Here is a 21283-nt window from a genome sequence, read left to right as displayed (position 1 = left end):
AGCTGCTCCTCAGAAACCCTATTCAGGGTAGCTATGAGTCCGAACCGATTCCACGGCACTTAACAACAACAGGTATATCTCAGAGGTATTATAGGTTAGATGACAGACCACCACAGTAAAGCAAATATCAGAAAAGAACAAGTCACATGAATTTTGGTTTCCCAGCGTATATAAATTGTCTACACTATACCGTAGTCTACTACGCGTGCAAGGAACTCTGGTAGCGTAGTGGTTGCAAATTGGGTTGCTAAATTCAAGGTCAGCAGTTCGAAACTTCAGAGGTTCCGCGGGATAAAGATGAGGCTTTCTGCTCAGGTAAAGATTTACAGCCTCGGAAACCCTGTGCAGTGTACCTATAAGTCGGAACTGACTCTATGGCACACAACCACCACAACTAAAGTGTGTAGTTGCTATTGTTGTTAAGTGCTGTCGAGTTGTTTCCTAGTCATAGCTTTGGACATACTATCTTATGTATTTTGGATATACTATCAGGAGGATCGAGTCCTGGTGTGGCGCTGTGGGTTAATGCGCCAGACTGCAAAGCCGTTTGAACTACAAGCTCGGTGGTTCAAGCTCACTAGTCACTCCTTGGAAACCCTATGCAGGGTCGCTTATGGGTCAGAACCGACTCGACGGCACTTAACAACAACATCAGGAGGATCAGTCCCCGGAGAAAGACATCATGCTTGATAAATTAGAGGGTTCGCGAACCAGTGGAAGATTGTCAACAAGTTAGACTACACATTAGCTACAAGAATGGACTCAAACACGGCATCGATTGAGATGACGGCACAAGACAGAGCAGCGGCCCGTTCGGTTGTACATATAGATACAGTCGTAGAGTCGCTGTGTTCAGCACAGTGCAGAATGCGCGTGCGCGGCTCCAGAATGCGCTCAGAACGTCTAGGCGCTGGGGGCGTAATTTAACGTACCGTTTTTCTTTTCAGTGGTGGATTGGTACTTGAGCCTGTGCGCAAGCGCTATGTGGAAGGAAGCGGCCTCCCCCGCTGAGTCTCGCAGCTGCGTAGTTAAGTGTTATTGTGACTACAGGGCCGCGTACCCGGATGTTGTGGCTGCCGGGGGGAGATGGCGGAACCTGAGGGGTTGGACGCGGCCCCAGGCCCAACTTCTGGGACGACTTTTAGGGGTCGCCGCGCTCTCTCAGGCTCCTGGGAGCGGGACCAGCAGGTTGAGGCCGCGCAGCGGGCTCTGGTGGAAGTGCTGGGGCCTTATGAGCCGCTGTTGAGCCGGGTGCAGGCAGCCTTGGTGTGGGAGCGGCCAGCTAGGAGCGCCCTGTGGTTTCTGGGGCTGAACGCGACTTTCTGGTGAGAGAACTGGACCCTCAGAACCCCTCCCCCGCCCCATCGAGTCGCAAATTCATCAGGTTTTTCTAGGATTCTCTCTCTCGCTTCCTCTGTTTGTTAGCTTTTTTTTCTAGCTATACTGGCTCTTTCCTGTATCTGCCTAATATTGCCTTACCTCTTCACCCTAAAACACCCCCAGGCTTCGGCACCCCAATTCTCCCCGGAGCCTTCCATTTGCCTCCCCTGTGTGGTACATCTGGCTGGAGCTCCTGGGAACATCTGGAGGCGCTCGCAGTGAAGGAGAGCGCCTCTTTAGCGAGGAAAAGCCGTGCCCTGTGAGACCACCGCCCCCTTCTCCTGTCTGCCCCAGTGGGGTTTGAAGAGCATCTCCAGGAGGTCTTGAAAAGGTCTCCGTCGTGGGATAAGAAAGCCACGATCTGAATGAGCCTGTTAGATATCATCGCGCCCAGCCAAGGAAGTTTATGAAGTCTAAGTGTCAATAAGAACCTCCCAAACTGTAACTTGAAAGAAAATGATAAACTTTTAGTTATGAAAATCGTGATTGTAAGATTTCACCCATTTCAAAATCATTTAAGATCGCAACTCCTCCCTGATCCGAGGAACTAGACAGGCATCCTTAGCCTTGGCTGATAGGCAAGGAAATTGAGGCTGTCTGATAGTGCTTGTGTTTGAACCGTACACCTTGCGGTTCGCAATCTAATGCTGATTCTACAGAGCCACAGCAGGAGTTTTCCAGAGCGGGACAGGGTGGCTCTATAAACATGCCTGGACAATCTAGAACATGCCTGGACAATCCAATTCAGAGTGTCATAGTCTCTGAAATGGAACTACTGCTCCTCGTACTCATTTCTGATCATGTGGAAGTGGACTTAGGTCTCCTGGAATCTTTCAAGCATAGTTAGCACTCATCGCCCCGGAAGTAGTACTGATCCCATTCAAAGGGAACTGATGGGAGGAGAGCTGAATGAAAGAAGGAATACATAATGGAATGAAAGAAGGCTGACCTGGATAATCCTGAGACATGACAGAGTGTGTGTTTTTAGGTTTTAGTTTTTGACTAAAAATCTCTTTTCTCTAAAAATCCTTAATTTGAAAACTGAAACAGTTATTAGTGTTTGGAAAGAGTTTCAAGAATCAGGAGCAGAACAAATAATTCCAGGCTATGAAGTTAATCCTCTCCCAGTGTGAAGAAGACCCAAGTTGTAGGTGCCCCCAGAAATCCTGGCTTTGGTTGTTTTCAGCTGGTTTGATGATAAACTTTGCTTACTGCATTCTTATTTTCTGCTAGTGCATCTTTCTTGATCCCCAGGTACCTGGTTCTCTCCTGTTGCTCTGTCTCAAAAACTTTTCACTGTAGCACTTCATCCGGGACCATTTTCCAAAATGACCTTTTCTTCTCTTCCGCCCATGCTCCATCCCAACCTCTAACCCCAGCCTATCTGGTTAAATCTTTGTTTCCAACCGTGGGTTTAGTACCCATAGGAAGAAAAAAAATTAAACAAGTAGTATATGAAAGTATAAGTAGAGTATATCAAAGTATGGAGTCCTGGTGTGATGCTGTAGGATAAACACTAGACTGCTAACTGCAAGGCAGACGGTTCAAACTCACCAGTTGCTCCTCAGAAACCCTTTTACAGGGTCTCTATGAGTTGGAATTGACTCGATGGCACTTAACGATTACAACAACATCATATCAAAGTATGGCTGACTAATGTATAAAAACTTGGAATGTTTCTAAAGCAGACTATGGAGTTGAGATCCATGAGGAGCTGCTCTGATTGGGAAGCATCTTTTGAAGTTACAGTTAGCTTTAATTTGCTGGCCTCTGACCCTGTTTACTAAAGTTTACTGCAATGCTATGTTTAAAATCTCACTCTGAATTCCCTTTTGTACCCTGGATCTTTTAAAACATTGTAGTGCTTGGTCTTTATCTCTGACATTTCCTGGTAGTTTGCCTGCTGTGTATCCAGAACACAGGAACATTCTCCCAGTGGAGAGAGATACAGCAAAATGAGGGTGGAACTCTTGATACCGAAAAGAACAGTTGGGTATGCCATGGGAAGGAAGCCATTTGTGAAGAGAACTCCTTACCTCAGAAAGCTGCAGAATGACTGAGATAGTTGCAAGGCCTCAGAGACTTAGGCCCTTTGTCATTGGAGTTCACAGAGCTGTTTGTTTTGGGAAATGAGAGTCCTTGGAAAGTAGTCTGAGGTTTAAAAATGAAAGTTAGACTTCACATTCCAGAGTGTCATATTGAATGAACATGTGAACGTTGACATTTCACTTAGGAATGTCAACGACTGACTATTTTGTGTTGAGACTTAAAGGCTTAGGAAGAAGAGGAGGGTCATTAGCTAAAGTCAGAAATCAAATCTGAAATCTTTTATTTTTCTTTCATTGTTCAATTTGAATTGTTGTTGTTAAGTGCCGTCGAGTTGGTTCCGACCCATAGCGACCCTGTACAGGGTTTCCGAGGGTGTAAATCCTTACGGGAGTAGAAAGCCTCAATAATGGTACATTATTAACAGGTATTTTATAGGCCAGGAGACTTGTTGTTAAGTGCCGTCAAGTCGGTTCCAACCCATAGCTATCCTGTACAGGGTTTCCGAGGGTGTAAATCTTTACGGGAGTAGAAAGCCTCATCTTTCTCCCGCGGAGCAGCTGGTAGTTTCGAACCGCTGACCTTAGGTTCGCAGCCCGATTCGTAACCACTACGCTACCAGGCCAGGAGACTAGATAGGAGTAAAAAAAAAAAAAAAAAAAATCAGAATTCAGGTAACTTTTAATGTTCTACACTTGTGAATGTGTCTGCTTACAAAAAAAGACAACTCATCAAAGATGGAGATAATTGGAGATACCTTACCACTAAAATATCTCAAGGCTTTCACTTTTTTTCTCAGGTTCCAGAGAAATCATGGTGGCTATATCAGAGTTAGTCTAGCCTAGATTGTTTCTGGTCACGGGTACTGTTTCAAGGATAGCAGTGAAGTGCCAGGTCTTCCCTTCCTATAGTGTATAGTTTCATTACCCTCAACCCCATTTATAAATGAGTGATTTGGGAGAATAATAGCTGAGTCAGGAAGAGTATAATCCTGATAGGGTTAGGAAAGAACAGGTTCTGTGAACTTTTTGATTTGTCTCATAATGTAGGAGATAAAGGGGAGAGTAAACGAACCCTGGAAAAATGTGTGATCCCCAAGCTCACCCCTCTCCATGAAGTATGTACCCTGCTGAGCCCTTTTCTTTTTCTTTATTTTTTTAAAGAGTCTATGATATTAGGTGATCTGTGAACGGGGAGTATTGATTCCAAGCAATCCACAAGCTGATTCTCTGTTGAGATCTCTGTTGGGGCCTGCTTTTGTAGTCACTGGGCGCTGTAGGATAAACAATTGACTGAAAGATCAGTTTGAATTGCAAGGTTGGCAGTTCAAACTCACCAGCTGCTCCTTGGAAATCCTATACGGGGTCACTATGAGTCGGAACTGACTCCACAGCACATAACAACCACAGTTGGAGTTACTGTAATTCTAGCGGCTATTAGTAAAAGAAGGAGCTCTGGTAGCGTAGTGGTTACGAATCGGGCTGTGAACCTTAAGGTCAGCAGTTCGAAACTACCAGCCGCTCCGCGGGAGAAAGATGAGGCTTTCTACTCCCGTAAAGATTTACACCCTCGGAAACCCTGTACAGGGTCGCTATGGGTCGGACCCGACTCGACGGCACTTAACAACAACAACAATTAGTAAATTGAGTGTTTGCATAAATGAAAAAATAAAAAGTGGTTCTCTCCCTCACCAAGAAGCGAAACAAAAATCAGAGGCATGATTAAGGATATACAGCTATTCTGATTTGAAAGGTTAGAATTTTGAATAAAAAATAGTAGCGAGGCATATGCAATGGGAGGGTCTGTGTAAATAGAGATTTTTGTGCTTTTTCTTTAAAATCTATACATCACATTTCAGATTAAACCTATTGAGCACATGTTTCTGATCATTGTCCTTGGACGTTTCGTCCTACTGCTTTAGGTAGCCAAGGAAAGGCCCAGGATGCCTTGATTGACTTTGCCTCTTTTGCCTTCAGTTTTCATCTGCCCTAATTTTAAAATTGGTAACTTCCTCACAGTTTTCACCATTTCTCACCGTAGGTCATTAGCAGCCAGCTGGTTTTGTGCAAGCAAAAACTATTACAGTATGATATAGGCTGGATTCATTCTATCCTTCTAATTGACCAGTGCCTGGCTCATAACCACACAACCACAAGTACTATAATAATGGGCTTTCTGTACCGATAGGACAGAATGCTTTGTTCTGAAGTGCCATAGAGACAAGCTTACTGGAGAAATAGTATCTTCTTTGACTAGAAATAGATATGTGTTCATTTCTTTGTTTATAATTATGACAAACTATAACTTCTGTGTACTAATAGTGAGAATCCATGGTATATTGTTATTAAGTGCGTTCAAGTCAGTTCTGACTCATAGCGACCCTATATAGGGTTTCTGAGGCTTGTAAATCTTTACAGGAGCAGAAAGCCTCATCTTTCTCCCGCAAAACAGCTGGCAGTTTCAAACTGCTGACCTTGAGGTTAGCAGCATGACTCGTAACCACTATGCTACCAGAGCTCCTTCCATGGTATAGGTAACTTTAGAAGGGTTCTAGGAGGGGACTTCAACAAGTTTATGGAGAAGTTCCATTAACTTTAAATACTATTTTTCCGTGAACTTTTTGAAGCCCTCTTGTATTTGGTTCTGAAATTTTTTGTGATCTTTCTGGGTATTTAATTGATATTCCATGGTAATTTTACTTACACTGATAATTTAATTGGACTTTAGCTCCTGACAAAGGGGATAAACAGTTTATAAAATGAAAATGCAAAATAATCAATCAATGGTTATATAAAATTTTACCCTCAGGAGTAATAAAAAAAAAATGTAAAGGCAATGATTTACTATTTTCTGCTTGCTATATTTTATAAATGATAATAAGTTATATTGGGAGAGATATTGACAAATGGAATTTTTTGTTACTGGTGGGATCATAAATTGGACAGTTTTAGCAACATATTGAAATGTGTAGTTAAAACCTTTTCAGGGGTTGAGGGAATGTGGAGTGGGTATTGATTTATTTTTGGAGTGGTGAAAATGTTCTAAAATTAGGTAATGGTGATGGTCACACACCTCTGCAAATATGCTAAAAACAGTTGAGTTAGATAGTTGTAAAGGGTGCATTTTATGCTATGAATTATATCAACAAAATTGTTACAAAGTTAATACGCTTTGACCTTGTAATTCCACTACAAATAGTTAATATTAGGGAAGGGTAATGATTTATGCTCAGTGATGTGAGTTTAAGCTTTGCATTATTACCTCAAGAATTGGAAACATCTTAAAAGTCCAGTTAGGGAATGGTTTAAAATATTAATCATATATATGTATAATGCAAATACTTAAATATCTTTTAATGTTTTCTTGGTCTATTTATGAAATGAACAAAGTTCTTAAACCATATACTTCCATTATGTGCTGCTATGAATCCAGCTTTTAAAAATGTCAACTCATCACTAATTTTCTTTTCTTCAGTGTTGCTGTTAAGTGCCACCAAGTTGGTTCTGACTCATAGCGACCCTGTATAGTGTTTCTGAGCAGTGGCTAGTGGGTTTGAACCACAGATCTTGTCGTTAGCAGTCCAGTGCTTATCCTACAACACCACGTTCTCCTTTGTTATTTTAAGGCAAATTCTGAATGTAGTATCAATCTATAAAATTCAGTATATGTTTCTGAAAAGTACTTTATAAAAATATATCACTGTAGGAGAAGCACTGAACTGCGAACCACAATATGGGTGGTTTGAGCCCATCAGCTGCTGTGCAGTAGAAAGATGAGACTTTCTGCTCCCACAAAGATTTACAGCCTTGGAAACCCAATACAGGGTCACCATGAGTTGGAAACAACTTGATGGCACTTAACAACAGCAACAACCATTGTCACACATAAAAAATGAATGATTCCAGCCAAATTTCCGATTTTCTCATGTGTGGAGTGGAGTCTTGGTGTGGCATTATGGGTTAATGCGCTGGACTGCAAGGTCAGCTTGAACTGCAAGGTTGGTGGATCAAGCTACCAGCCACTTCTTGGAAACCCTATACAGGCTCACTATGAGTTGGAACCAACTCGATAGGCACTTAACAACAATAAGATAGATAGATACATAGATAGATACATAGATAGATACATAGATAGATACATAGATAGATACATAGATACATAGATACATACATAGATAGATAGATAGATACATAGATAGATAGATACATAGATACATACATAGATAGATAGACAGACAGACAGACATAGAGTATATATGTGTGTGTGTGTATTTGTATCAGGATCCAAATTAAGTCCACATATTATAACTAATTACACTGTTTTTATTTGTTTGTTTTTAGCAATCTCTCTTACTCTCTAGATTCCCCATCCATCCTTTCCCCCTTTGGAATACATTTGTTGAAGGAACCAGTTTGTCCTGTAAAGTTTTGCAATTTTGCTGATTAACGTATGGTTAAACCACATTGTGGTTTAACGTATTCCCATATTCTTTGTTTTGTTTGTTAAGTGTTGTTGAGTTGGTTCCTACTCATAGGAACCCTGTATAGGGTTTCCGAGGAGCTGTATACTCTAGTACTTGTCATTTGCAAGTGGGATCTAGAGACTTGGTCAGGTTTAGGTTTAATATATATATATTTGCCAGACTATTAAATAGGTGTTAAAAAGAAAAAGACCAGTTGCTGTGGCATCTGTTCCTGTTCATGATGACCACATGTTTCATAGTAAACTGCACATAGGATTTTCAGTGGCTGTGACCTTTCAGACGCAGATTACTAGACCTTTGTTTCAAGGAACCTCTGAGTGGAATCGAACGGCCAGACTTTCAGTTAGTAGCTGAGCACCCAACCCTTTGCACCACTTAAGGGCTTCATTTCACAGATGGTTGTATACTAATGTCATTTTCATTTTTGTCTTTTATTAGTATTTACATTTTCTTAAATTTCTCCTATAAAAATGCTTGCCTTCAGAAACCAGATAAAAAATAAAGATCATTCAGAGGGGAAAAAAAAAAATCCTGAGCTTACTATGGGTAGGAGAAGTACTAGACAGAGGCAGTGCCCAAATGTAATCATTCCCATGTGCATATCCAGAGTTGACTGCATTTGTCGTTGTTTCTGCCAGTTTGGACAGTTCTCATGCCAATTATAGTTGCTGAAACATTTTGTATGCTGCCGTATCAAGCTTCTGCACTGTTATATCTGCCTGTGTATCTCATGGGATCTATGAATAGATGTTGTAGGACTAAACCAGTCCAGCTGAATCCTCCCTTATTTTTCTTCCATTCCTTACCTATAGCAATTTCAAAAGTATTTTATCTTCAATTACGTCGTGTTGCAAGTTTGGTGTTTTGCTTTTTTTACAGGTAGGTTGCCAGATTACTTCCATAAAATGATATGTGACCTTGGTATATCCAAAACACTAATTGAAGCTCCCACTTTATTTAGAAATTTAGTATTGAGAGTTGAAAGGAAACCACCCACTTGTTCGTCCTCTTTTGTGTTTGGTAAACTCCTAAGGGTACATTAATATGAACTGTTGTGTTACCACAGTGGAGGAATCAGCTCTAGTGCGTGGAGGTGACCTTTTCATTAAGGTTCTCTGTCTGTGGAAGAAGCTCTTTTCCGAAGAAATGTTGTTTCATTACACACACACACATTTCTTCTTCTTTTTAACTTTTTATTGTAAATTGAGTGAAGGTTTACAGACAAGACACAGTTTTACATTTGACAAATCCTACACTGTTTCATCTCCATGACTGCAGTCCCTTCTATGTAACAGCACTTATCCCACGTCCTCCCTGTGGTTCCAGTTTCCATTCCACCACCCTTCCTATGCGTTCTCAACTTTGTTCTTAGGAAAATGTTGTCCTTTTGATCTTGAAGGATTGACCATTCCATGCTGAGCATACCATACTAATGTTGTCCCCACTAATATACCTATTTACTGCTTGGCTGAAAAATGAGCCGTGAGAGGGAATTCCGTTCCAGACCTGAAGGGTGGTCGAGGGCCATAGTCTCGGATTCCTCCAGTCTCCATGTGGCCAGTGAGCCTGGTCTTTTTTTTTTTTTAAATATGATTTTTGAGTTTTGTCCCACATTTTCTTCCACTCTATCCAGGACCTTCTAATGTGATCCCTTTCGTAGTGTTTCTATTTTACACATTTCTTCCTTTGATATTACTGCAACACCTTGTACTAAGTAGCAGCCACATGTTGTGAAGTGCTGTCAAGTCAGTTCTGGCCCACAGTGACCCTGGATAGGGTTTCCAAGGAGCAGCTGGTGAGCTTGAACCACCGACCTTGCTGTTCAAACGACTTTGCAGTCTGGCACATTAACTAATCCTCAGCGCCACACCAGGATTCCAGCAGCCATATCTCTGAACCTGAAATGGATTTATGGATGGGATCATTTTATTTTACTAGCTCACCTTCATCTGTAGAATGAAATCGACTTCTCAATGTCATCAAAAGCTCTTAATGGTCTGACTCATGTCTCTCTCCTCCTTTATCCCACCTCTGTTCTTTATGTTTTTGTTCTGTCAAGCCACACATCAACCTGTTAAACTCTAGCTCCCTTTTTCCCTATTTGAAGCCCTCTTCTTCTGCCCCTCACCTTTTCTGCCCTGTTTTCTTACCATTCTCTTTCAAATCTCAGTTTCCTCTTTGTTATTATCACCTTGTTATTTATAAGCATACACATACATAAATACAGATACCTGGGAGTAAAGGTTCTTGTCTTACTCTTCTGAAACTAGGCAGTTTACCACTGGCCTCTGCATGCAGTAACTATATTTGTTGAATTGAGTTTGAAGCATAGTGTATGATCATGGAGTGTGAGGGATACAGCAGGTTATTCTAAAGTAGCCCAGGTCTTGGAGGAACAGTATCTTTATTACCATTAATTTTGGAAAACTACCCTTTCTTCAATGACGTTAATATCCTTTCCCTCCCCCTGGTTTGTATTTGTGCTGGTAATCATGCTTGGGAAGGGGACATTGCAGACAGTCTGGATTACCTCCCAAGAGTGTCCTTTCAAGTACTCTGGAGAGAACAGCAGTTGTGTCACATGCTGCTGTTGGGACAGGGATGGAAACAGCACTGAGGAGCAGGATGCTCCAGAGCCCTTACCCGAGGCCTTGTTAAATTTGCTTGTTTGTTGGATGATGAACTGGCATTAGAAGATGAATGGCCTGGGGGAGCTCTGGAGGTTTATTTCTGTTAAGCTGCTTCCTTTCTTTAACTCATATAATTAGTTTAAGTGGAGGGGTGGGAAAATTGGAATAGGGATGGGATGTTATTGATGACTGAAGGTTAAAGTTCTCCTTGTTGCTTTCTATCCCTTATTCTTTGTATTGTTTTAAAACTGTTAATTTAAAAAAATGTTGTAACAAAAGTGAATTCACAGTTCCTCTGCTAATCTTTGTTTGTGTGTATGTAGCCACACATACACACAGATGCTGTTGTTTTGAATGTAATAGAATTGTTCAGTGATTATGTCAATTCTTAGGTGAGTTGTTGAGAAGTGGTCATTTCAGAGTGATCATTTGTAATCAGCCCTTGCTCACCCTTGTCCTCATTGGATCAATTGTGATGAGACTAGCTGATAGCAGCTGTGCTGTCTGTTCACATTTCTCCACCTGTTCGTAAATGTCTTTTTATGCTTGGTTCTTTGAATAATAAAAACTAGCTTTTAGATGTAGCTTTTATTAATTAACTCTCATGTTACTTTGCTGGACCCAGTTCCTAAAAGGATCTCTTAATTGAATAGAATGGTCTCTGATGGAGCTTTTTCAGTTTGTTGCCTTATGTTAAGTTCTAGCCAGTTGCTTCCGACTTGGTTTCCAAGGAACAGCTGGTGAGTTTGAACCACCAACCTTACGGTTCAAACCGACCTTGCGGTCCAGTGCTTATCCTACAGCGCCACACCAGGACTCCAAGGTTGTTGTCTGACTCATAGTGACCCTGTATGGAGTTTCTAAGGAGCAGCTAGTAACTTTGAACCACCGACCTTGTGGTTCAAACCGACCTACAGTCCCATGCTTACCCTACAGTGCCATACCAGAACTCTTAATTGTTGCTGTTAAGGATTTCCAAGTAGCAGCTGGTAAGTTTGAACTGCTGACCTTGCAGTTCAGACCGACCTTGCGGTCCAGTGCCTATCCTACAGCGCCACACCAGGACTCCAATTGTTGCTAAGTGCCATTGAAACAGTTCCGACCCATAACGACCCTGTATAGGGTTTCCAAGGAGCGACTGGTGAGCCTGAACCACCGACCTTGAAGTTCAGCGCGATATTGCAGTCCAGCACATTAACCCACAGTGCCACACCAGGACTCCGATACTAGGGTCTAATTTAGTAGAAAGATGTTTGCTTCATCATAACAGCTTATGAAGGCTGACTTTCTCCAATATCCTAGACTCCCAGGCTTTACAGTTGAAAGAAGGCTTAAGAGATTATTTGGTTTAGTGCTCTCCCTAAACTAGCTCATTAGGTAAACTAGCTGCAATCCAGAAAGTGAAGCCATTTATCCAGGGTGATTTAACTAGTTAGTGTCAGAACAAAAAACACTGGACTTCATTTCAGTCTGTTTACAACACAGCCTGTAGTACACAGATGATCTTTTCTGAAAATAGCTTAGTTACATCATATTTCATCCGTTTCCCTTCTCTATAGGTTCTTTGCACTGACATCCCTTCGTCTTGTGTTTCTGCTTGCCTTCAGCTTGATGATTATTGTGTGTATAGATCAGTGGAAGAACAAGATCTGGCCTGAAATAAAAGGTGAGTTGATAGCATTTAGAGTAATCTGAACTGGAATTTCTTTCTTGTAATTTTCACTTTTTCTTTTGGGGACTTTTTTTTTTTTAACTTGAGTGGGGGTGGGGAATATCATCTGATGTTCATTTTAGGGAACACTTTGAGGGGCTTTGTGCCTGGTTCCATACTTTTCCATGGTTATTAAACTACACGAAATCTCTATCACCTAAAATATTGACCCTAGGAATAAGTAGTCCTCAAGTTTGTTTTTATAATTCTCCTCACTGAATTATATATGTTTATAAAGTACTAAAGGTGTGTAGCACTGTGGCTTAATGCGCCAGACTGCAAAGCCGTTTGAACTGCAAGGTTGGCTGTTCAAGCTCACCAGCGTCTCCTTGGAAACCCTTTACAGGGTCACCATGGGTCGGAGCAGACTTGACGGCTTAACTTAACAGCAACAATAAAGGCCCCTTATGGCGTTCTGGTGCTGTAGGATAAGCACTGACTGCTGACGTAACATTGGTGGTACAAGCCCACCAGCAGCTCCTTGGAAACCCTATACGGGGTCACTATGAGTTGGAATAGATGATGTCACATAACAACAACAAGGAGCTCTGGTGGTGCCGTGGTTAAAGCACATGGCTGCTAATGTAAAGGCTGGCAGTTCAGAACCACTAGCCACTTCACAGGAGAAAGCTGTGGCAGTCTGCTTCTATAAAGACTACAGCCTTGGAAACCTTATGGGGAGTTCTGTTCTGTCCTATAGGGTTGCTGGGAGTCAGAATTGCCTTGACGGCAATGGGTTTGGTTTCTTTGGATTTGAAGTACTTTGTCTTTCCTGAGGCAGTATTGATTTTATCCCTCAGGAATCTTTAAAAATTGCCTAGGTACAAAGCATTAAGCTAAATCTTATGTCATATTAAAATGCTCCAAGATTCAGTTCCTTTTACTCAAAGATTTTACATTGTGTTTGGGTAATAATACATAGATATGTGAAAAGGTAAATGACGGTTATGGAACAGTACCAGAGATATCACGGTACAGCATGTGATCAGCATATTTGTCAGTATCTTGGGCCCTACCATAAGTCTTTCAAGAAACAAAAGATTTGGAAAGGTAGAGTGAAAAGTCTGAGCTTTTCTAGAGGTGCCAATAGCTTGGTTAGTCTGAAGAACCAGAAAAAACTACAGAGTACCTCCTGTGATGAGGAAATGGATTGTTTAGACTAGAATGGACCATTGTAGGAAATAAAAGTAAAAGTATGCTGAAATTAAGTTTTTATAAGGCCTTAAAGTTAGGGCAAGCATTTTAGACTTCATCTTATATGTAATGGTGGGTGGTCATTGAAAACATTTTTTTAAGTTAGAGTGATATGCTGAGATGATCATTTAAAGATGAAACGGTATCATTTTGCGGGACCATGTAGAAGGAGCAACATGAAAAGGCGGGAGCCCTGCCAGGAGACTGGCAGTGTATACGTGAGACATAGAGAATGTCCCTGACACAAATGCCGGACGACTGGGAGAGCTGGGAAGAAGGAAAACGACACATCAAGACTAATGAATAGTTAGACATGGGATTAGAAGAATAAAGAATAAATAAGAGCTGACTTTGTGACTTCAAGGCTAGGATAATGGGAGAATGGCATTAGAGTTAGCAGGTATAGGCAGTCCAACAGGGGAGTTGGTTTGGATAGAGGTAAGAGAGGAAAATTTAAGTCGATTTTAGACAGGTCATTTCTGAAGTGTTGGCATGCTGTTCATCCCAGAGTATACAGCTTTTGAATTACTAGGTTTCATCTAGTTCACTAGCCTGTCTTAAGGCTGGTCAGTGTCAGCATTTAGGGTAGATCATGGGTCTCTTTAAAAAGAGCAGGGAAATTTCTAGAACTGAGGAAGTTATAGCATGCCTTGGTAGCTTGGCACACATTGACATGTATGAGCAGCCCAGACACACTCAGGAGGTGAGATGGATTGTCTTTCCTTCTTATAGATTTTGGCTTTTTGCTGTAACAATTAGGACGATAGTGGTCCATGCAGACCCCTCTGCTGAAGCAATGAGCAGGAATAAGCTATCCGTTCCCTTGTCTACAGCTCCAGCTCCCTGTGGTGTCTTCTTTTTATTGGGTATTAATTATTGTTTTCTTTTCCCCAACCCTGTTAAAGCGTGAGCTGTCAGACAGACCAACAACCTAACGTTTTCATGTTTAGTTTTCCCTACCAACTAATGCTGGTGTTTGTTTTAATGTTATAGTGCCAAGACCCGACGCATTAGACAATGAAAGGTATGGAACACTAATGAAATCCTTTTTGTTGCTCTGAATGATTCTTATGTTGTAATATACTGGTTATGGGTTGGCAACTCCATGTTCTGCACACACAGTGTAACTTTTGCAAATCATCATTTTAACAAACCCTAAAGTTCAGGCAGCTTTATGTTGATATGGCTGTTGCTATTTGAGCATTAAAACAAGAGAAGTTTCTGAAAAAGAAGTATTACAGTACCCTGTAAGCTGATAATGCCAGGGCACTGAAAACCTAGAGGCAACGAACTTCATTTGTTTCCTGGTTTTAAGATCAGATCATTTAGTGTTTTCTGTGACCTTTTGCTGTTTAATATTTAAATTCCTGGTCAGAAAACATTGGTTCCTGGTATCAGCAAGCCAAAGATTCCTCTGTGTCTTCCAGCTTGTGCTCTCATTTCTCAGTTCATTCACCATATATGTTTATTTCAAGGATGTTTCTGACTCTGGTTTATTTTTGGTTTGATTTTATTTACTTTCTCTCTGAGGGGCACATCCACCATAGCCTCCTCCCCCAGCAGCAGTGGTGTCAGACTGTGCTCTCCGTTGACCCCTGGATTGCGTGCACAGTGAATTGTACTGGGCTCAGTGCAGGGAGACAGTTTCTGAGCACAAAGGGCCTCAGACCTGGTGGCAGGTTTACACATGTGGATGAGGCTGCTTGCTCATTGCGTAGAGCTGTGTCAGAACAAGTTTGCCTTCCTCATCCCTAAATTCAAGTTGCAACCTGGCAAGCCCACAAAAAAGTCATGCACCTCCAAAGCACTTGGAACACTCCAGCTCCCTATTGAAACCCAGAAATATTAGCTGCCTACACAGCAAGATGGGGGGCCCTCAACACCCCCCATTCACAGCTCCCCTTCTCTCTCCCATAGCTGGGGCTTTGTGCACCCTCAGTTGCTCAGCGTGCCCGAGCTCTGCCACCATGTAGCTGAAGTCTGGGTTAGTGGGACCATTTTCATAAGGAATCTTTTGCTTTTCAAAAAGCACAACCCAGGCAAGGTAAGACTTTTCCCTTTTTCACGGTCATCTCTAGCCCCTCTGTTCAGTTCATGCTAAACTGAAACAGACCCTTTCTTACACATCCTCATTCAAGAAAGGAAAAGCTGCAGTATCTTTGGAGATGTAGGGAAGTTGGAGGAGGGGCTTCTGACAATCACTAGGACCAAGGCAAGAGCTTGGCAACTCCTTGTTTGGTGTCTCTTTCTGCCCTAAGATGGGAGAAGCAGCTTGCTTGTTTACGTTGTGTCATATTGAACATGTGGTAGGTAGTTGGGTTTTTTTGTTCAAATTTTTTTTTACTTTGACTTAAAAAAACAACAAAAAAACTCACTATCAATACCTGCTTTCAGAGAGAATTTTTGGTAAAGTCATATTCAAACCAATTTCCCAGTATGAAAGGTGAAGCCCTATGGGGTTAGCCACATAAAAGGAGTTTGAATAGACGTGTCCTCTTTCCCCCCAAACAGAATCAACACCTGAAATGAATTCATCTGTCATTCTGACATGTCCACAGTGAACTTGTAAAGAATCATTTCTGTCAGAAATTCACCTGTGCCCCTGTCCCTACCCCTTCTCCCTCTCATGTGGCAAAAACTTAATGGTGTTTTCTCACTCCCCCAGTTCTGCTTGCTGAGCTGTGGGGTACTGACCTTTTTGGCCGTCTTGGGCCGCTACATCTCTGGGCTCCTGTTGTCCTATTTAATGCGTAAGTATGTCATACACCTCCACCGTGAGCTATACTGTACCAGAGCTTGCCAACCATGGCTAACTCTGTTTAGGGGAGGGCTTTTATAGTTTGGTTTTCCAGTTCTATGACCTGGTAAATGCCATAAACTATCTCTCTTCTCACCTTTACCAGGCTCCCCAAATACACAGTCCTTCTCTTACCAAGTCAGTTGTAGAAATTAATGAGAGTTCACTAGTATGTGCTGTATTGCCAGCTATAATGAAGCTTCTGCTCCTACTCAAGGAGGGAAGTATTTGAGTCAGTGTACAACAGAATCTAACTTCCAGGAGATCCTTCACTAAGCTCAGTTTACCTCTAGAGCACTTTTTTTGCACCAAGAAGCACATTTTTGTAAATTTAGTTACTTCCTACTGGCATATACACTGCACCGTTGGCTGGAAGAACTGAGAAGCAGTGGTATGGCAGATCCACCCCACCCCCAATGAGTGTGTCATTTCTGAGGCATTTTCACCAGTTGGCCTCAGTGACACCATTTGCAGCTGACTGCACTGCCTGGGGTTGCACTCGGCCTATCTGTGGCATGTTCTGAGTGCCTCTGCTGTGCAGAGCCTTGCACTAGGCCCCGGGAGCGGTTGCAGAGGTCCCTGCCCTCACAAGTAGAAGCAGGAGACTGAGGAGGCAGAATGGAGCAGAGATCTTCCGCACTGAGGGGCCAAGCCCAAGACACATAGCAAAGGGGCAACACGCTTGCTTCATGCAACCCCTTTTCCCTTTTGCTACTATTTCCCACTCCTCTCAGTTGTCACTGTCATGATGTGGCCCCTGGCTGTGTACCACCGACTGTGGGATAGAGCATATGTACGGCTGAAACCAGCTTTGCAGCGGCTGGACTTCAGTGTCCGTGGCTACATGATGTCCAAGCAGAGAGAAAGACAATGTAAGTGTTATTGGGAAGCTGACTTCCCCTTGGGTACTTTGGGCAGGGGAAGGAGAGGCTGTGTGTTTTAACAGGTCCTTAAAAGTTGAAGTGGGGGTTGGTGCAAGGTGGGAGATTGTAGGGGAAGGTGATATTATTGTACATAGGGAAACCTATGTAGGTGTACTGATTTTTCCCTTTTGGAATTCTAGGCTCTTTCACTTTAGGCAAACCTGAGAAAAGTTCTCCAAGTTCAATAACAGACAAATACTAATGACATCCCTAGTAGTAGCGCTGTGCATGAAGCACTGTCTGTGTGACCAGCACTGAGCCGGCTGCTTCTACATACATTGTCTTATTTAACCTTTACAGCTGGCTTGCGAAGTGAGTGCTATTGTCTGCTTTTTACACTTGAGGACATTAAAGCTCACAGTTAGTAAATGGCAGAGCAGGTCTTTTCAACTTCTAAGCCTGGCTTCTCTTCACTACCTTAAGCTACCTTCCAAAGATAATTAAAAACTGTTAGCTCAAAGACCAAAAGTAGGCTAGCTTAAGAGCCAGCCATCCAACACATGAAGGATACGGGTAGAAATTTCTTCCTCTCTTCTTTGGTCTTCTTTTCTCTCGGGTTGGGTGGTTCATTAAACCCCAGCCTTCAAAGAGACCTGCATGTGTTCTCTTAAACCCAGCCTCCTCTGGGTCAGCCAGTTGAGAGGTCATCCTGCAGAAGCTTCAGTTAACCAAGGTGGGGTATCCCCCTTTGCCCTCGCTATGATATGGCTTACTTATCCCATTGACATTGGGTCTGCCTTTAGCCAATCCTAAGAGTGGTTGACAAGTCTGCTAGTGGATCATCTGACCAGAACCAGACTGTGTGGGGTTGGTGGAAGGAGTACCTTTGGAAGGGAGACTTCTCCTGGGTTTCCAGCTCAGCAGAACCTCCCACTCTCAGCCGTTGTTAGGGCCATTATTGAGAGTGGTTCTCCCTCTTCTAGTCCAGGTTTTTGAATCACCACCACCAAGGGTGTCACTGCCTTTTGTTCTTTCACATAGTACGCCGCAGAGCTCTACACGCAGAACACGCCATGGACAACCAGAGTGACAGTGAAGAGGAACTTGCTGCCTTCTGCCCTCAGGTTTCTTGGGGTGGGGGAGCTGCTTTTACTAGTTGGTTTTCTTTAATGTCCTCTGACTCATTTGACCACTGTGAACCACTTGGCATAACTAGGTTTCAAGCTCATGATGGACTCTCCAAAGTGCCAGAGCAGTTACATGAAAAGGAGCTAGTGTCTACAGGGCTTCAAAAAGTTCATGGAAACATGGAATTTAAAAATAATGGAAATTTTCCATGAACTTTTTGAAGTCCCCTTGTATTAGGACATTATTCCTAGATCTTAATTTGAACCTGATGACCAGCACACTTGTCCTTGCCTCCTTTTAATGCAACATAATGGTGGAACCTTGGGAGCTGGTTTGATCATCCTTTAAATAGCCCCAGGCTTTTAGGTCTGACCAGCGTGGGTATCCTCCTGACTGACCTCCTGTGAAGAGTTGAACCCCAAAACTGCTTTCTTTCCTATGCTCTAGGAAGGATGAATAAGGGTGTTTTTCTAGGGGAGCAGCCTTCAAAGATTGTGACTGAAGTCCCCACTTGGCTAGCCTGATGATTTGAGGGTGACCGTCAGTAACGCGGTAGTTGGGGACTGCTCCTGGATCCTCACAACATCATCCCCTCAGGCTTGTTGGTCTTTTCTTTTCCTAAGCTGGATGATTCTACTGTTGCCAGGGAATTGGCCATCACAGACTCTGAGCACTCGGATGCAGAGGTGTCCTGTACAGACAATGGCACGTTCAATCTTTCCAGAGGCCAGACTCCTCTGACAGAAGGCTCTGAAGGTGAGGAGACCTCAGGCCTGAGCTGATCACGTTGCCACTCATCTTCCCCCAGCTGTGGGAGGGGAGACTGGGGCCTTGGCCTGGCCTGTTTTCTGAGGTGTGGATCATGTGGGAGAGAAGCCTTAGGGGCGTGACTATAGCCAGGGTGGCACTGCTGTTTTCCTTGTAGCCCTGTCCTTAGAGCCTTGAGTTGTCACCTCACAGGTGGCCTAGTGGAAGAAGGGAGGGGAGCTCCTGGGCCAGTAGTAGAGATGACAGTCATCTGTAAGTGGAGGGGAAAAGCTGACCTGTCCCCTCCGTGGAAATCCATAGTGGGAGAGGTCTTTGTTGGGCTGGGCACAGGAGGGCCAGGCAGATGCCATGTCTCAGACATCTCTGTATTCTTCCAGATCTAGATGGTCACAGTGATCCAGAGGAATCCTTTGCTAGAGACCTTCCAGACTTCCCTTCCATTAACGTAGATCCTGCTGGCCTGGATGATGATGATGACACCAGCATTGGGATGCCCAGCCTGATCTACCGTCCCCCACCGGGGGCCCAGGCCCCTCCTGCCAGCCGGGATGAGGCTGCACTGCCAGAACTTCTGCTTGGTGCCCTGCCTGCAGGAGCCAACCTCACCAGCAACTTTGCTAGCCTCGTCTCCCAAGGCATGATCCAACTGGCCCTGTCAGGGGCCTCCCAGCCAGGCCCTTCTGGTGCCGCTCCCCGAAGAGCAGCAAGAGGCTTTGTCCGAGCCCCCAGTTTAGACCTGGACACGGATGCTGAGGGGGATGACTTTGAACTTCTCGACCAATCAGAGCTGAATCAGATGGACCCTTCCAATTCCAGGAACCACTGAGCAAGAGACACTCCTTTAGGGTGTGGGGGAGGGGGGGCACTATGGTTTACGTCTTTTTTTCCCCACCCCACCCCACTTTAGGTGAAGGGACGAGGGGAGAACCTAGGTCCCATCCCCCGACACGTGTTTGTGTGCTGGGTGGCTTGGTGGATACTCCAAGACTCAGAGAGGATACTCGATCCCCAACCACCAGCTGGACATTGTGTGAGCTCAGTCAGAGGAGAGTGTGCTCCCCAGGGAGGCCTCTCCATCAGTCAGGGTGGTACTTTTGGGTAACAAAGTCGTCAGGAGTATTGGTTCCCCTCTGAGGGATGCTGCTGCTATCTTCTCACTAAGAGAAGAGCCCATCACTTCCTTCTGGTAGTCACCTCCCTGGAGCCTTCCAGAGTCAGGCAGCAACTGGAAGAGTTTCATTGTTGCCTTTTTCTGTTGTTAAACCATGACTTGGTTTGGGTTTGTATCTAAGCAAGCTTGTCCTTTGGTTCTGCATAGGAGGGCTGCCTTTCCCTTCCACTCCCACTCCAGCACACTCTCATTTCTGGAGGTCTGACCTCCAGTCCTCCAAAATAATGCTTGTGAAATTTAAGAAATGTGAACATGACGTGCAGGCCAGGAGGGTCAGGGAGTGTATCCACAACTCTTGGTCTCAGTGAAGCCCTTGGAACTGCCTGCTTGTCTTTGGTGCTGTTAACCCCCTGGTGCCATTTGACCATCAGCCTGAGCAACAAGCTAAGCAATACCATACCCATTTCTATAGTCCTGCTCCTTGCCCTGCCCCTCCTCTGGAGAAGTAATAATAACTCCATGGGGATGACAAAGTAGCACTTTACAAATGGGACAGTGGCATTTATCCCAGGAACCACCAGCTTACTTGTACCAGCTGTTCCTACTTCCTGTTCAGCTCCTCTACTGCTTTTATTTTCCAACTGCTTCCTGTCTTGGCAGGCCCTCTTTTAAGGATGAGCCCAGTTCACAAAATTGTCTATAATCAGCAGAGATCCCTGTAAGGGGCATTTATTCTGCTGCTCCCAGTAATATCATGTGAAACACAACCCCAAATGGTCATTCATTCCCAGTCCATGCCAGCTCACAGCCTCTGCCTCCCTAATCAGAGCTCAAGCCAAACTTCTGTCCTCTTTCCCTCTGCATTAATCCTTTGCCAATCCTCAGGGACCACTCCCCCAGCACTCTCATACCTGGGTGAGGGATGTTACAGCCCATTTTCATGTGCTGCAAGTGGAGGGGGGTTGCTAATATGTTCGCTATTGGTTGTTGGAAAGGTACAGAGGCCAGGGAGGGAGAATAGTTAGGTGCCTGTTTCACAGTTGCTTACCTTGGTGTGAAGGGTAAAGGTAACGACACACACACACCTTGCCCCTCCCCTCCACCCCCACCCTCTATGGTTCCTAGATTTGGGGCACCTCTCTTCTCAGGGCCCAGATGTCTTACAGATGAGC

At 43.7% G+C, this 21283-nt stretch overlaps 1 protein-coding gene across 1 annotated transcript; it reads left to right on the top strand.

The window, feature by feature from the left end:
* The first annotated feature begins 1086 nt into the window (after positions 1-1086).
* FAM134C (family with sequence similarity 134, member C) lies at positions 1087-19826 on the top strand. Its single transcript, XM_006832678.1, has 9 exons — positions 1087-1325; positions 12099-12205; positions 14438-14468; positions 15362-15488; positions 16110-16194; positions 16976-17113; positions 18146-18228; positions 18856-18988; positions 19378-19826. Exons 1-9 carry the CDS (start codon positions 1087-1089, stop codon positions 19824-19826), a joined length of 1392 nt encoding a protein of 463 aa, XP_006832741.1.
* Positions 19827-21283: the final 1457 nt, after the last annotated feature.

The sequence above is a fragment of the Chrysochloris asiatica genome, unplaced genomic scaffold (genome assembly GCF_000296735.1).
Source record: "Chrysochloris asiatica unplaced genomic scaffold, ChrAsi1.0 scaffold00007, whole genome shotgun sequence".
NCBI lineage: Eukaryota > Metazoa > Chordata > Mammalia > Afrosoricida > Chrysochloridae > Chrysochloris > Chrysochloris asiatica.
This window is presented reverse-complemented; position numbering and strand designations above follow the sequence as displayed.